At 37.2% G+C, this 16,879-nt stretch overlaps 2 protein-coding genes across 2 annotated transcripts in view; one reads left to right on the top strand and one right to left on the bottom strand.

The window, feature by feature from the left end:
• insyn2ab (inhibitory synaptic factor 2Ab) overlaps positions 1-6,304 on the top strand; it is a 34,512-nt gene extending 28,208 nt beyond the window's left edge. The window contains exons 4-5 of the mRNA XM_028008002.1: positions 3,728-4,174; positions 4,309-6,304. Coding sequence (XP_027863803.1) covers positions 3,728-3,911 — 184 coding nt within the window. The 3' untranslated portion in view covers positions 3,912-4,174; positions 4,309-6,304. The remainder of the gene's footprint in view (positions 1-3,727; positions 4,175-4,308) is intronic.
• Positions 6,305-9,906: 3,602 nt separating this feature from the next.
• LOC114138571 (indoleamine 2,3-dioxygenase 2-like) lies at positions 9,907-15,943 on the bottom strand. The gene is made up of 10 exons (XM_028007932.1): positions 15,751-15,943; positions 14,662-14,757; positions 14,400-14,519; positions 13,628-13,746; positions 13,046-13,060; positions 12,838-12,937; positions 11,557-11,674; positions 11,390-11,441; positions 11,063-11,211; positions 9,907-10,889 (listed from the first exon to the last, which is right to left on the bottom strand). Exons 1-10 carry the CDS (start codon positions 15,838-15,840, stop codon positions 10,519-10,521), a joined length of 1,230 nt encoding a protein of 409 aa, XP_027863733.1. The 5' UTR covers positions 15,841-15,943; the 3' UTR covers positions 9,907-10,518.
• Between the last annotated feature and the right edge of the window lie 936 nt (positions 15,944-16,879).

The raw sequence follows: 16,879 nt of genomic DNA, 5'->3' as shown, positions 1-16,879 counted from the left end.
ACTCAATTTAGAGGATGATGTTGAATTTTAAAGAAGTTGTGCATGTAAAATGCCCAATAAATTCAGGAATCTGGCAGCCGCAGAGCTAAAGCAGTCAATCTGTGGGTCTTCCAAACTCCAGCTCTCCCCTGACAGCCTCCTCCTACCTTTGCTATTGAGTAGTGTCTCATTTATCATCACAACAAATAGGGCAAGCATTTGGCAGGTGAGATAAGGATGGATAGGATGAGTGTATAGGAGATATATTACTGGAATAATTATGATGACGGTGTTCAGTAAAGTGGAGGAAAAAAAGTCCATTGCAAACGTAATTACTACTTTCTTGTGATGTAAATATGCAGAAATGAAAAATATTATTTTGGGAACTCACCATTCCAGTATTAAGGAGCTAGATGGATTTTACATATAATAAATGTTGGGTTTTTTTAAAAAAAACGTTCCAGTAGGTCAAAAATAAGGAATATGTTGCACCTAATTATCTGTGTTGCATCATAGTTTACATAAACATGGATATGGCTTCCACCATTTTTAATTTGATAAAATTTTGAAATACAGCTGATCAAATGTAGTCCATATTTATTAAAATAATTGGTGAAACAGAGCATCAGGTCAGATAGAAACCTCAAAGCAGATCAATACGACAATAAACCAATGGCTAAAGCTAATTTTACTATGTATCTTCCAGGCACAGAGTATAATTGTATAGCACAATCAGAAATTATGTTGTTATAAAACATTTTGGTTTGTTGAGAGAGCACATTAGATTATTCTCTCATTGATAAATATAAGTTTATTTTTCTCTGCATAACATACAATAGAGGTTTTTTCTATTAAATGTCCTGTGTATGACTTCTGCATGACAACCCGTGAGGGAAATCACTGTAATTTTCTGGCAGTTTATTTTAAATAACCCACCAGGAAACTGGTGCTCTCAGTGGAAGCCATTTTTTTTTTTTTTTTTTGTCAAGTGTGGAACTTGGACTGAAAATGGCAAAGGAAGAGAGAGGATAATGGGAAGGAAGGCAGCTTTAGGTTTAAAGCACTGAGAATAGAAAATAGTTGACGAGATGTTTTACAAAGACACCCAGTAGCAAAATCCCTCCCAAGAGCAGCAATTATTGAATGGTGCTCAGCAACTGCAGACAAACAAACAACTCACCACTGATCACAGCAATAGCTACTCACATTGCATAGATAAGGGGATGATTAATATGGTTTTCGGAGTGCCCTGGAAGGTTTCCCATCTCCAACTGTTCAATTTGTCTGTGCACAGAGATGATCTTAGATATGAGGCTTTTGTTTGCCGAAGCATCTGCCCTCTGGTGTTAAATGAACCGTGCAGCGCTGTTCTGGGCTTTTCTCCCAGAAGTTTGCACCCAGTGTAGAAAAATCGCATTGATCCGCCAAGTGATTAACTGCTTAATAATTGTTGAGCTTATTCTGCATTGCATCGCACCGATGTTGCTCAAAACTACTTGCTGTCAAGCCAACATCATTTGAATGTTGTTATGAATGTGCGCGGCTGGTGCGACAAAGGGAAACATTCGCAGCCATAAAAGCAAGAGAAGGTGGAACAGGGCATGTTACATGTATTATTAAGAGATGAGCAATGAACAAGTGAGATAAAGGCATCACCAAAAATGTAGTTTCTCATTTCCGAGGACTCACTTCTCAGGAGACCTACAAGAATTGGCTTTCATTTGAAGTGAACATGAAATTACAGGAGAACGGGTTTAATTTTGATCAAATCGAGTTACATGAAAAGGCTCCTTTAAATCAGGAGTGACGTCGAGGTTAAAGCAGCAATGAATTGGCCTTTACACGATTTTTGTCTTACTTTTTCATTTCTCCTAACACGGTGAAAAGCAGGTCTCAGCCTGCCAATCCAGCCCTCAATGAGGTCGCTCCTCTGGAGGCTTTAATAGAGCTCTGCTCTTAACTGACACTTATTGTCGGGGGGTGAGGACAGTTTCCAGTTTCATTATATCACTTTGAGTCAAGCATATCCTTTAGCAAACTAATTACTGTGCCTATCAAAGCGGCTGCTCTATCAGGGCAATCTTTGCACGTTAATGTCCGTTTCTCTGTCTGCAGATGAGAAGAAACAGTGCATGTTTGACCTTGAGTTGTCAAATGTCATTCTTTTCTTTATTTCTGTTTGTTCATCTCCATTTATTCCTCAGAATGTCAGGGGTGATGTCTGTAAGTCCTTGAAGTCACTTCAGTCTGTTGTGTAAAATATTTAGCATTAATGGAGAAAAATAAGCAAACACCAGTCAATTAAATGATCCAAAACACAAATTTGATTGTCGGGTAGACTTTATTTATGGTCATCACTTTTCCAGTGCACATAGCAAGCAGATAGCTAATTCTTTATTATCTCCTCTGTAACACATAAATTGCACATAGCAAGATAAGGCAAACCAGCAATTTACAAGAAATCAATAGCAATGAAGAGAGAGGAAACTGTGTACAATGATGTATTTTCCCCTTGCTTGAATACAGCCAGTTAATTAGGGACTCTCAATAGTTTCATTTGGATGAGATTAAGTCCCACATTTCTCCCCTCCCTGGGAGATTTAATCGGATAGTTCAGCTACGGCTCCGCAACAAAATCAGACGATGACCAGACTGGGATTACACTCGTGGCTGTTAAAGTCTGATGTCAGGAGCAACCAAAATCCTGGCTTTTTTTTTTTATTATTATGCAAATATAATCTATGCAGGTAAAGCCCATTTGACTGCGGTGTTGGAGAATGCAGAGAAACTCTCTTACTTCAAAGGAGTCTCTGAAATGTTGAACTGCACCCAGTATGTTCTGCTGGGATCATTTGAATTCGTTGCCTCTATTCAAACAGCAATAAATTGATGAAATTAAAATTGCTAATTACTAAGATCACAAACATTAGTGTTACCTATCCCACGTGCAGTGGTTTACTTACACTCATTATGGGGATGAGTGTAATATCCACCATAACTTTGGACTTTTTGTCATGTACCTGAACGGTAGTTCTTTCATCCTGGAATGATGCAAGTTATATCTTCAATGAAATGCATACATTTTGATTTACACTGGATTTCCTGTAATCTACACAGAATAAAGTTCTATCAAAATAGGCTACATATTATACACTCACAACCCGATTAACAATCAATAATAGAATATACTGTATATTGAACATTGCAGAAAAACTTTTAAGTAAAGTACTCAAATGTTTTGTGTAGTTAAGCTTACTGGTTTCCAAAAGCCTGACGTTAACCTGCTTGAACTATTTCAAAACCAGGTTATTGTCCTGATGGAATTCTCAAAACTTTCCAAGCCTTAGCCATTTGTTGCTTTAAATAGGATCAAAGAATTTGGGGTTATTCCCTTGCCTTCATTGTTCCCTTTTACTCCAGTTAATTAGAGCTGACAACAAATCAGTTGACGAGTTAGTCACTGTTTAATACAAGGTTCTTAGGTTAGAAATCCCTTTTGTGACTCCTAACATGATTCTTTGGGTTCAAGGGCTTCTCTTATTGGCTATGTGAAAATGTGCTTCGTACTGGACAGTGATAATGGTATTTCATTAGTTTGCAAATAGTAGGCGTACACAATTGACGGGTATAAAATAGATGAAATGAGATCAAATGATGTAAAGGTTATTTGAACATCTAATTTATCTTAGTGTGTGTGCACTTATATTAGGCTAGTATTTACATTCCACTCCTTATGTTTGTCTTGCAGTGTGGAGCTGGACTTTAAGCAACAGGAGGATAAGCTACAGCCCTTGATGAAGCGACTTTGCCCCATGGACAGTCGACAGTGCCCTGCTCTGCCTTATTCCAACGAAGTGTTCACCTCCACCCCAAAGCGCAAGTCCAAGTCAGAGTCCAAGAAGCATGCTCGCTGGAAACTTTGGTTCCTTTGAATAAAATGTAAAGCCTTTGAAAAAAAGCCATCTTTTTTGGGGCACATCAACATCTCCAGTTATTCATGGAGCAGTTAAAGGAATAGCCAGATGGAGGACCAACAAGCAGTGTGAATGGATGCTGTCGGACCCCCAGTTGACATAAGGCTTTGAACGTAGACTGTCACGTCAGCTGGGGGAGAGCAGAGACACAAAATGTTTTCGTTTCTGTCTAATCTTTTTTGACGCGTTTACTGGACATTATTGGCAGCTTCAAACTCTAGGTAAGCAATTTTTACACACTTTTCTGTAAATATCAAGCTGTTTAGGTCAAGAACAAAACTTTTCTTAAATTAATTTTCTTCTTTTGAATCTTTCAGTGAGTGGTATGCACTTTGTCTGTTTTTATTTTCCTTAGAGCCATTTGCTTTGCATCAAGTGGAGGAGACATGCAAAGGGGTCCTGTCTGAAGGAACCTGTAATCTTTGATTGGACATCAACTCCACTTCCAGTAGAGCACAGATATTTGAAGAAGAGGAGAAACATAAAAAAACTGTCAGTACAGTAATCACCAGAGAATCAGCACTGTTATTGTAACCCTGTGCTATCCTCTTCCCTTCTGCCATATTTGTCAACATGCTGCTCGCCTTTCGCCCCTGGCTGAACGTCGCTCTCTGGGTATATCTTTTATTTTGTTTTTTTGTCTCTAATGTATATTTATGTGCAGCCAATTTCACCCATCTAGTTGTGATTACTGATCTGACTGACTCCTAATGTTCCCAATCTATATTTTAGGAAAATAATAACCATTTTTTATAACAAAGTACTGTGAAATCTTACATCCTAATACTTGGAAAACTCTTGATAAAGCAGGTATAATATTTTAAAGTATAGAACAAGTATTCTCAAGTTTATTCTTGTCTTATTTTTATCAACATGGGCAATGTTTTAATATTTCTGCAGTATTTTCTATAAAAACAAAAAGTTTAAACAATTGTTTTTTTTTTTTTTTATTTTAAAGTAACTTATATTTTGACATTTCTCTCAAAGTCAAATAAGAGTTTGCCTTGCCTCTCTGTCACTTGACATGTTGCAGTGGAGCTCTGACAAAAAGTAGCAAAATCAGTCTTGTTTAATGTCCATCTAATGCTTCCAGAGATGTTTTGTGTCTTTGATCTACCTTGTCATTCTGCTGCAAGCCCCATCAGGCAACTCTGCTTATTCGGGAAGCACCCAAAACAACTGTGCACTGAACTTGCAGCAAAAGCAGAAGGGCTATATAGATATATATATACAGAGCTAAAGGAATATAATGGTAATCCATAAGTGAAAAAACACTTTGTAACCACCAGCTTGGGTCACATAAATGAAGAAATGAAACACTCATGATGTAGCAGTGACACGGAACTTGTTACAAAGCGGGTATTTAGTGATGCTTTACACTGGCTTTGCAACTGTAGCCCCCTCGAGTGTATGTTTTAAAATGTACAAGAAATGTCCGAAACTCATACCGGCCTCCCGTCATGAAACAACATAAAACACCTTCCACATTTATTAGTACCTCAGATAAAGATGTGCAGAAAGCCTTAGCAAATTTCCTTCTTTGCAAATACACTCCTCAGTGTCTATATATTTTCACTCTGGATGCACATACAGTATTAGCAAGTCTGGTTGAGATGTTGTTACTTTTTAAAATACACTTAAATGACATATTCACTCGTCTTTCCCATTTTGAAGAGTGGTTAAGCGAGAATAGAGTCACTTTATACCTGTTAAGGTTACACAAGATATTGTGGAATAGTTAGTGGTAAGACTTGCAAAGCTCTGATCAGTTATAAATAAACAAAAATACCTAAAGTACATTTATTTTATAGGAATAAATAAATGTGGATTTCATAATGGCCCCCTTGATTTTATAAAAAAAAAAAAACTTTAACACATCTTCACTGGATGTAAAAATAAATGTGGAAAATCCTGCCCTTGGAGAGGTCCAACTAGTAGCCATGTTGGACGCTACTTTCATGCAGGTAGCGTCCAACATGGTTACTAGTCGTATACAGTTCCTACATATTGTATATAACAACATAAAATTTGGGGGTAGGGGTGTAAGTGACCTTTCAAAATGTCTGTCACTAAAACTTTTACTTCTGATTCAGCTTTGATTTAGGTATTTGAAATTGGGGGCTTTTATTTTGAAAGGATTTTTTCTGAACTCTTGAAATAAAGCAATCTAGTAAAGAATCACACAACCGATTGCCACGTGGGGTGCAACCTGTAACAAAGAGCTCACTCACCAGGGTCATAGTAAAGAGCTGGACCACGAGAAAGTGCAATTTAGTGACCAAGTGCAATATAATGGATTTTTCTATTGTTTTTAAAAAATACAATTAAAATATTTCATCTGGAAAGTGAAACTGAATCGGTGTCCTGATTCCTTCCTATTCAGGTCATAGCTCCAGGTGGCCACGTCTAAGCCTAGCGATGGGAAATTCAAAGCGTGTACTGGTTTTGCACAGACAAAATACTGATTCCCTGCAAGGATTCCCCCCAGAAATATTACATTTTGATGTATCATCAGCTTAGTGAAGCAAGAAGGAAAGTTCAATTCTTAAATCTGTTACAAATGAAAACCAAGGGATGTTCTGTTTAAGACAGCAATGAGAAAGACGGATAGTCTAAACAATACAAAAAAGTTGTGCCATTAAGAGCTGTAATGCATTTCCAGAAAGCTAATTTGTGCAGCTGCAAAGCTATATATTTGTGACAATACTTCTCTGAGCAAGCCTCATGAAAATGTCTGTGGATATACTGACAACACAAGTGTCTAAGTGCAGAGAATCTCACCTGAGCTCTTAGCACAAATCAAACCTATATTCACAACATATAGTCATATAGCTCACTTGGTCCCTGGATAAGTAATCATGCACTACCTTGTTGCATGATTATAAATGAACAGTCTGACTTCAAATGCATTACATCCTGACACCCCTTCCTATTACCTTGAATTGTAATACATTCACTTTCTTTAAGCTAATGCTCTTTGAAGTATTAAGCTTAAACTGTTTCAACAAATTGTGACCTTTGTTAACTTAAAACCTGTTTTATTTTCAATTCCTGACCAAAGAAAAGAAAGAGGAGTAGCAATTACAGAAGAACGTTGCTCTCACACATGGACTCACAGCACTGCAAGGACAAAAGTCATGTGACCTGCCATGGCCAGCTGTCCTAAATGGGCAGCCTTTGTTCGTGTACATGACAGCATTTGCTCCAAGTGTCCCATGCAGCCATAACAGGTGCATCACAGACTGACATCAAAGGATGTGTTTGACCTCTAATGAAGGTGGGTTGTAAAGATTGTAGGTGACTTTTGGTGTGTATCATTAAAATGTTATGCATTTCATAGTGCCTTCCAAAACACTTCATTTCTCCTTGAATGTTTTTCCATTTTCCTCACAATATTACCAAAGAACCAATATTTTAGTTTTTTTTAGGATAATAAACTTTATTTAAAAAGGAACAATGTACAGCTCCAATATAAATCTCACACTTTGTTCCATGGTACCAGATTATAGTTTATATAAGCTAATTCACAAAAATCCCTTGAGAGATTTTAGCTGTAGTGTATCGTCGTGAAGTAAGAGGAAAATGACACATGGATTTTTAAATGTTTCACTATTAAAAATCAGAAATGCTTGATGTACATTTATATTCAGCATTAATATTTATATTCAAATTCACTCAGGTGGAAGAATGTGTCAAGAGAACAGATATAGATTTTACACTCAGCAATAAAACTATGACCCTTATAGAAGAGCAGAGGGAGAATCTCATGTAAAGTTTGGCACAAGTCAAATATTGCACAACTAACAGGATAGGCAAGGGGAACACTGTATCAGATAAGTTCCCAATATGTTAGCAATGCCAGAGGAGCTGCAAAAATCAGCAGCACAGTGTGGACACATGTGAAAGAAATCCTGAATTTGCGCTTTTGACTTAGGAGCAAAATTGTGTGTTTGGAGCAGCACAAATTAACACCTTCCTTACCTAGAAATATGGTGGTGCCAACAACATGCTGAGAGGATGCTCTTCTTCAGCAAGGACATAATGCTGATGGGACGATGCATTGTGCTAAACAAGACAATCGTGGAACAAACGCAGGCTGCAAAATACTGAACTCAAATTCAAGGGGAAGCATTTAGACCTGAATCCAACTGAGAATTAGTGACTACACGAGAAGACATTTTTTAGAAATACTCTCCGTCTAATCCGACTGAGCTTAAGCTGTCATATATACATACACACATCAATGTCTGACCACTTCACCACTAGTGCGGGGCTTAGGCTATATTCACATTTTCAGTCTTTTGTGCTTCAAGTGAAATGGAGCTGGACCATGACAAGGGCTTAACAGTGGGGCTCCCTCCTCACTCTCTTCAAATGTGATTAGTCTTCAATAGAGAGAAGAGACACAACCTTCAAGTCTTGTAGGGGAGCAGCAGTTCCAGTCCATCAAACTGAGTGACCCCATCCAGCATCTATCCGCAGCCCTTGTCACGACTGCTGTGACTTTCTTTCATTCCCTCCAGGATATTGCTTTAGTCTTTGTTTTAACAGTGTCTTCTTTCATTGTCCAACTTTTTCGCCTTTGCTCTTTTAAAAAAGTATTTTTTTTTTAAAGTCGTTCCACTTTCTTCCCAATATTTTACATTTTACATCATTATACGAAGTGTTCTCCATATATCACAGAACCTCTTTTGAACAAATAAATCAAAAATTATGTAATTAAAAAAACTATTGAGACTTGAAACTTTTTCCACATCAAAAAACATTTCTTCCAATCTTTTTGAATTAATGTTCTTTAAAGTTATTATTGGTAATTATTCCCTTACCTGCAGTAGGGGGTCATCATGTAACTGTGAGCTTGTTGGCAAGGTAACTAAATCCTGGACAGGTTAAAGACTAATAGCCAATCAGATGAACACCATCTTCTTTTAGGAGTTTAAAGCATGAGACGGTTATGATACAACCGCTTTGGCTGTATCCATCCCGCTATGAGACATCAGTGCATACTAGCTCTACTAAGATCTTTTCTATTTTGTATTAATTCTAAGAAACATGAAATATAGTATTTTCCTGACCTGTTGATGTGACAACCTGATGAGTCAAATACAATGCATTTTAGTTTTTCTAGCTTGTTAGTCTCCATCTTTCAAAGGATTTATTTCATTTTCAAGAAACACACAATGATTTCTTACTATTTTAAGTAAAATCCCACTAAAAGAAAAATGTACAGCAGCCGTTTTAATGTGACAAAAGTCCAGTGAAAAATTAAAAGGAAAAAAAAAGCCACAATAAGCTCTTAAACAAGGACCTTGTTGAAGATTTCTCCCACCATGAGCTTACCCCTGGAATTATTTATGTCGATCTGTTTAACAAGAAATAAGGTTCAGCTTGTTAGCAAGTTGAGTACAACTTGCTAACAAAGGCTAAAAGGATCAAAAATATTGTAAAAAGGTATCAGCCCGTAGAAGGTACAAAGAGATTAGCTGCACTGCATATACAATGTGATTCAGTGAAGGCGTTAACCAAAACCATAGTAAATATAATATGTCTGTACTAAAAAGTTGGGTTAAAAAACAGAATCCAATTCTTCAGAGAAAAATCAGCCTAGCTAATATGTAGTAGGAGAATGTGCTACAGTCTGATGGAAAAAAAAAAAAGTTTTCAACCATAATTCCAATAGGAATATTTTATATAAAAACAACACAGCACATCCCCAACAGAATATCAGCCTCTGAGGTTATTTTTCTTCAGCTGGATTTGAGACATTGGAAGTTGCAAGATATCATGTAAAATAGAAAAAGCTTTGAAATTATTTGTCATGGCCTCTTCTTTGCACCACAAAAAAACTTGATATATCAAGAAAGATTTGTGAAATTTTAAAAGCTTCTGCACATACATATTCATTAATGAGGGGGAAGACAACTCTGAGTCTCACAGTTCAAACAGGAAGAAATCAATGGCAAAGGCAAAGTTTTACTCCTCAATGTTTGTTCTGTCACATCACTTGATCATAAATATTGTTTTCAAGTTAACCACAGATCACAGAAAAATACCGTTGATGTTTTTATTAAGAAAAGTTAACAAAAAATTGATTTGAAATCCATGCTTAATGATTATCTCTCTTTCTGAGGTTTATTTTATGTACGTTGGACTGGATTTGCTTGGAAAAACATAGCAGCGGCTAAAATCAAGCACAAACAGTGAAGCTGACAGGCTTTATTTGAATGATTTCTGTTTTAATGTTGGTGTCTCCCCCCCTCTTTCCACAGTGACGACACAACGTAACCTAACTGGCTGTCCAACTTGCGGTTACTAAAAGAGAAGTCCAACTGTTTGGTTCCTCTTTTAGAACCGTACAGTTATTACAGTTTACTTTAATGTTCTGAAAGTCCTCGTGTTGCGCTGCAATACGAGCTTACTGAAGCAAGAACTGACAAATATTACTGTCACGTTTAAAAATTCCTGAAAATAATTGCACATACATATCTTTTAGTAAAATTTTCATAAATACAGTTCATAAAAATGTTTTACACATCCCTGCAGACGACAGTATAAATATCCCAATTTATGTTTCTCTTGATGTTGTGGGTCTTTCTAAGACCAGTGCTTTCTGGGTGGTGTTACGAACAGTCTTGAGGAAAACCATGAGATTCGAGCCGCCAGTTCCAGTGGTGTTGAGGGCAGTACCCACTCCTCTGAGAGGGCAGCCCATGGCTCTGGCACGGTTACCAGGCACAGTGACATACTTGGCCACGGTTTTGAGATGATAGCTCCGTAAATCCACCAGAGAAGAGACGCAGGAGTTGTAGGCCTGGCAGAGGTCAGAGTCGGAGCAAGTCGTAATGAAATCTCGTAGCGATGGACAGACAGACAGAGTTTCAATCAGCTGACGATGTGCAGGGGGCATGTAATCTCTCATGCGTGTCAGGAAGGCTCCTAGATAGGACAAATCAATGAAAAAAAAAAAAAACTGAGAGGAAACAGAATAAAAATAACAACATCTTCTGGAAAGATTTCTCACCTGGGATATCTACTGGCTTCACAAAAGGCAATAGTAGTTCACGGGAGGTATCTAAGCAGGTTAAAGGTCAATACAAATGCATCTTTACCTGTCTCGTCCTCATGTTGAATGCATAGCAAAGCATCAAAGCATTGAATGGCTGAGCTCTGCGCTGCACTTCCACCTGACAGCAAAACCGGCTCGTTGCTAACGCCTTCGTACAGGAGCCCTCTTGGAAGCATGGGGTTATCTCGCCACCTAAAAAGTATTGAAAAGTCAAGATCCAGCTTATTCGCCACAAGTTCTTCTAATAACAAAGTGAAGTAACTGAGATCAAAAGGAATATCTAATAGGTTCTGTACTAAATTAGGAAAGGGAAAAGAGAATCATTAATATCTCAGGTAGTTGGGACATTGGGACAGCTGCAAAAACTCACCCTGAGACAAAAATCCTCAATGTTCCATGAAATGTGTTTGCCTCCACATGATCTGGATTGAGCACAACTCCAAGTTACTTTAATTAACCTCAATTTTGCTGCCTTCGTAAAAGGCAAACCGTGTTAAATTATAAAATCATATCGATGTAGCTTTAACTGAAAATTACTGTGCATGAGTTGGAATGTTTCCTTCATCTTCTTCAGAGACTGTGTTACTTTGATTAGGCCTTTCTGTATGCCAATTAGGTCGGAGATTTTCATGGCGTGCATCACCTCCAGGGATCCCTGGTTAGAGTTGAGAGTTCAGAATTACCTGCTAAGTTACAAGAGAAAATAACACAGAGACTGCAATAGAATAAAACAAGGAAGGGAAAAGATAAAACTGAAACCAGATTTTACATACACTGCTTATAAAAACACAATAGAGACCACAATTTATTTCTTCTTTCCTCAGTCAGATGTTTCGATACACTAAAACGAGTATACCTATAAAACATCTCGGAAAACACAGACGGAAATGTAAAAACTTTTATTTAAGTTTCAGTTGTTATCTTATCACATTTGAGTTATACTGAGGCAAACCTGTGGATGTACTTTGATTCAAAACCTCAAATACACGCATATTTTTTGTGACATCATGGGGAAACGGAACAAATGAAACAAGAAATCTAGAAGACCGTTGTGTATCAACCTCAGATCAAAAACAAAAGACCTTGTGAAGACGGTGGTTAAAGAAAGAGAACTTCATTGTCTAAAAACACGTTCAGTGCTCACAGGTACTAAAATGCCATTGAGTGAGTAAGAAGTCATTAATGCAAAAGCAAAAAAGCAAAAAGTCACAACCTTTATTTTAGGAGGCATGTGGTGGGGTTTGATGAAAACTAAAAGTAAAGTGTTGGCCACAAGATCTGTCGCTACATTTAGGAGAAAAAGGAAGAAGCTTGCAAATGTGAGATTGACACTGTAACACTGAGGTATAGAGTTGACAGCATAATAATGTGACCGGAGCACCTTTAGAAGACCTAGGATGGTCTGCAAACCTGACTCTGTTACACCAGTTCTGTCAAGAGGAATGGGACAAAATTCCAGCAACCTATGGTTAGAAGATCATGGAAGGAAACCTGAAACACTAGAACCAAACGTAAAAAAAGTATCTACAAAATTCTCTTAACATTCTGATTTTCGTGAATAATTTTTAGAATCCCAACTGACCTAAAAAATGAAAAAAATATATATACTGCTCAAAAAAATAAAGGGAACACTTTAAGTGTTAAACACCTGTTTAAGTGTTCCCTTTATTTTTTTGAGCAGTGTATATAATTTATTATCAAAAAAGTGACAAAAATTGTTATCTTTCTTCAATACAGTGTATTAAACTATCTGATTTCAACTGCAAATGGTTTGGGGCTCACATGGGAAAAAGAAAGTCTGATCGGAAAACCACTGACCGTTATGCCTGAGCTGGCAGCCATCTCCACGAGCAACGACACCATAAAAAATCCCCTGCAAGTCTCCCCTCCAGGAAAGGAAAATATTAAGTCCATGTTCCTGTTTTTAAAACATCATGATGCAATGTCCCACATGAAGGGATCATCAAAAAAAAAAAAAAAAAAGAAGAAAATGCAACATGGAAGCAAGAAAATGTTCTAGACTTACCCAATTTCCATATCCCTAAAACAAAAGTGAAACATCAATTGAACATTTGTTTCAGGAAGACTTTTGGTATTTGAGCAAATGCTACTAGGGATGTCCCAACATGATCCCAAGTAACAGCTCCAAAACCCCATCAAGACATTTCTAAAGGATCGTTATCAACCATTGCCTACATGTGCTGAGCTCAAACCTGGGTTTTCAGCTTCTCTTTCCTCACCTTTTGCAAAGACATTCAGAGAGAAAGAAAGATACAGAGAATAAAAGGAGAGAGAGAAAGAGAGACTAAAGTGAATTCCAGATATCTGTGTTATGTGACCTACTCTGCCTGCTACAGCCAGCTGGTATTGTATAGCTGAGAGATATACTATTGGTTTCATTTCATATAAAGCTTTTCTGTAATTTTTGTCTGCTATTTTTATAACTTAGATGAATAGGTGTGACTTGGTGTCTGCTGATGCCTAGTCCTAATTGACTTTGATCGATGTTTGGAACAAAAAATTCCAGTTGGGACATCCCTGATTATTATAATGAAGGTTCTTAGTGTACACATGTGAGGTCAAACGTGTAAAAAATGACACTACTCACCCTGTGGGATCCTTTAATTTCCAGTTGGCTAAAACAGAATCTGCATAGGTCAGAATGGGTGGAAGGCCGAGCCTGCGAGATATTAGCCAGTAAGGCCAGGCCAGGGCTTTGGGAAGAATCTGCCAAGCAATCAGTATACTAAAGTTCAGTCAAAAGGCTAACTTACAAAACAACATGCTTCTGAGGATCCCAGTTAGGTCCTTTTAGTTGGTTCACAACCAATCAATACAAAAGATATCCAATCAGCAGACTGGGTTGTTCCAGCAGGACAAATCTGACCCTGATGACTTCTTTGATTTTTTTTCTTCTCACTAACTATGACTTGAGAAAATGTTTTCACTTTTACTCTTAGATATTACACATTTACCCACAAAGCTTTATTAAAATTTGGTATTTATCTTCCCACATTATTTCAGTTCTTGATATTCCTGACCTATTTTGTGAAGAAATCCTCCTCTTTATAACTTTTAATGCTTTCACTTTGAAAAAATGTTTCACTTTTTGGCTTTTTGAGAAGCTGCAACGAAACACCATCAAGAAAATTTGCAGAAACAATAATCTATACTGCATAAAACAGTGTATTTTAAAATCTATCACCAAATTTTATCTTTTGACTTCAGCATTTACCTTAAGGCAATCCTATTAAGAGGCCCTGTGGATATTTTAGCTTGGATATAAATGTGTGGCTTGTGGCCATGCTTTACCCTCCCATGTCACCAGTAAATAAATCATAGCATTTCCACTATCTTTCTCGAGTGCAGTGGTGCTTTACCTGTGCAGGCTCATGTTGTCCCTCCTGCCATACATATCCCATACTGATGAACCCCAGGGCAAGATGGGCCAGCCGGAGCTCCCGATGGTTACTTAAATGATGGGGACTCAAAATTGGCATCTGAATGGAGATTAGATTTACCTGTAGTTACTTTTTGGCGACAGTAAACACTGCTTCCTGGAGCTTAGGGGGTGGGGGGGTGAAAATCAATCTGACTGTGCAATTTCGTAATTCTTATTGCAACAGACTTCCATGCTCTTACCTTATGAACTACATCTCGCAGTTTACGTGACTCGATCAAATGTGTCAGGTTATTAGCCAAGTCCAACCACACCCGATAATAATCTGGAAGCTGAGTCTGGAAGATGATAAGAATAAAATGAGTTATTCATTGATATTCCTTTATTTGGGACTGTATTTATTGAAGATGTTCATGTAGATTATAATCAGTTAAATCATCACTTCATGCCTGCCATGGAGAAAAAATAAAAGAAAATCAGCTAACTACGAGATGAGGGCAGGGGGATTTTCCAGCAGGTATAATTATGTTATTAGAAGATAAGCTGTTACTTTGTCTTTGGGGAGGAAATACAAATCTTTTTCTTTTGCAAGATAACCTGGTAAAAAAAAAACAGCCTCTTGTTCCATGCTTTGCTTTGTTCTGTGTCTAGACCCTCAGCTATGGAGAAATTATTGCTTCCTGGAGGTGTGGACTTTGTTACTTTGCTAGTGTAATGCACGTATGTTTTAGAGCTGTAAAGGGAAATATAAGTGCAAGTCACGTTCTTCAAGTTTTTCAATGTAAAAAAATATATAAAAATATGAATGGTTCCTTTTCACTTGACAATTTTGCACTATTTGTTGGTGGTTTAAGTAAAATCCCAGCAAGATACATTGAATCTTGTGGTTATGTTTTGAGAAAATATACAAAAAATCATACAGCATGAGTATGTTTGCTAAGTACTGTAGTCTTTTAAATTACTTAGTAGACAAAGGTGAAAATAAAAAACTGACAGACTTTTGATAATTTTTTGTAAAGAACTTATTTTTGTATATTACTGCACAGTCACAGTCATGTGAAAGGTTCAACAAAGGCTAGAAACAACAGGCTTCCATCAAATCAATAACCTTCCTTAACATTACGCAAGCTAAGTCAAACTTATCTGTTTCAGTCTACAGGGAATGTATGTGCTGCAGACCAAACATTTAGACTGTGGAGACAGAAGGAATATTTGGCCTCAAAATTTAATAAAAATAACCCTGCTCCTGCACAATGGATAACATCGTTATTCTTAGAGCATTTGTTGAATGCCTGCCATTTTAGAAAAGAAAAGATGACAAGAAATATTACCAGTGGCTCTTCAAGGATAAATCCGAGCTCTTCAGATATATCAAATGCATCAAAGTCTGCCTGCAGTGTTTCTCTGTAGTTTGTCTCCATATGCTCTACCCTGAACTCCACTGAAGCAGTTTGGCTTTGAAAGAAAAATCCCTCCGTGTGTGTCTGACTCAAAGATAGGAATTGTTAAACTTGCTCTGAGCTTGCTTCCACTACCTTTGTCACATCCCTTTTTATTGCACTCTCTCTAACTCAAAGAGCCAATCAGATTTCTCGTGCAGTAATGTCAGGGGTTCACAGAGCAAAAAAAGCAGAAACTCTGTTTTGTGTTGTCTGCATAATACCTTCCTATTTTGCAGCAGCTGATGGGAGCAGCAGATGTAAGAGCAACAACTGTAGAGAAATAGGTGAAATATTTTATCACATGTGAAACTAAAGGCTGGGGGGTCAGGATTAGGGTTAGGGCTAATCCGGCCCACCCAATCTATTTATGTGGCCCTCTAGTCTCTGAAGGGACACTTAAATAGAACCTTAAATTATATTCTATCATTTAAACCAAAGCTGTTTTCATCTGTATGCTTCCAAATGACATCAATGTGAAAAAAATTCCAATTTTATTTAACTTTAAGGAGTAAAGTTGAGTGAAGAGACAGCTATTTATTTATATTTTAACAGTTTGTTAATGGGTTTTAAAAATACATTCTGCCACAACTGGCCCTTTGAGGACATTCATAATATTGATATGGCCCAAAATGAAAATGAGTTTGACACCTTGTAAAGATTTGACAGATTGTAAAGATAACAAAAGAATGTATCATATATGTATTTGTGTTTGGTGATTATCCTGGAGTCAGAGTTTAGTGTGACTTAACTATTAAGCCTGACTATTCTGTTATTTCTTTGATTATGTTTACGAATCATAGCAATTTTGCTAAAAGGTTAAAGAAAACATAAAGCAAACTTTCCAAATCAGTTTCACTTGGAATTCAAATCCATCTCAACAAGACAATAAAAGGCCTAGAGTTATAAATATAAAATAATCTGTGTTAAATTTGATCCTAATATCTAAGGAAGGCATGATTTCGATTGATCTGTGGGAAATGTTTGCATTTCAGTCAACATTTTTTCAAAGATTACAGAA

This window comes from Xiphophorus couchianus, chromosome 22 (assembly GCF_001444195.1).
Source record: "Xiphophorus couchianus chromosome 22, X_couchianus-1.0, whole genome shotgun sequence".
NCBI classification, from domain to species: domain Eukaryota; kingdom Metazoa; phylum Chordata; class Actinopteri; order Cyprinodontiformes; family Poeciliidae; genus Xiphophorus; species Xiphophorus couchianus.
This window is presented reverse-complemented; position numbering and strand designations above follow the sequence as displayed.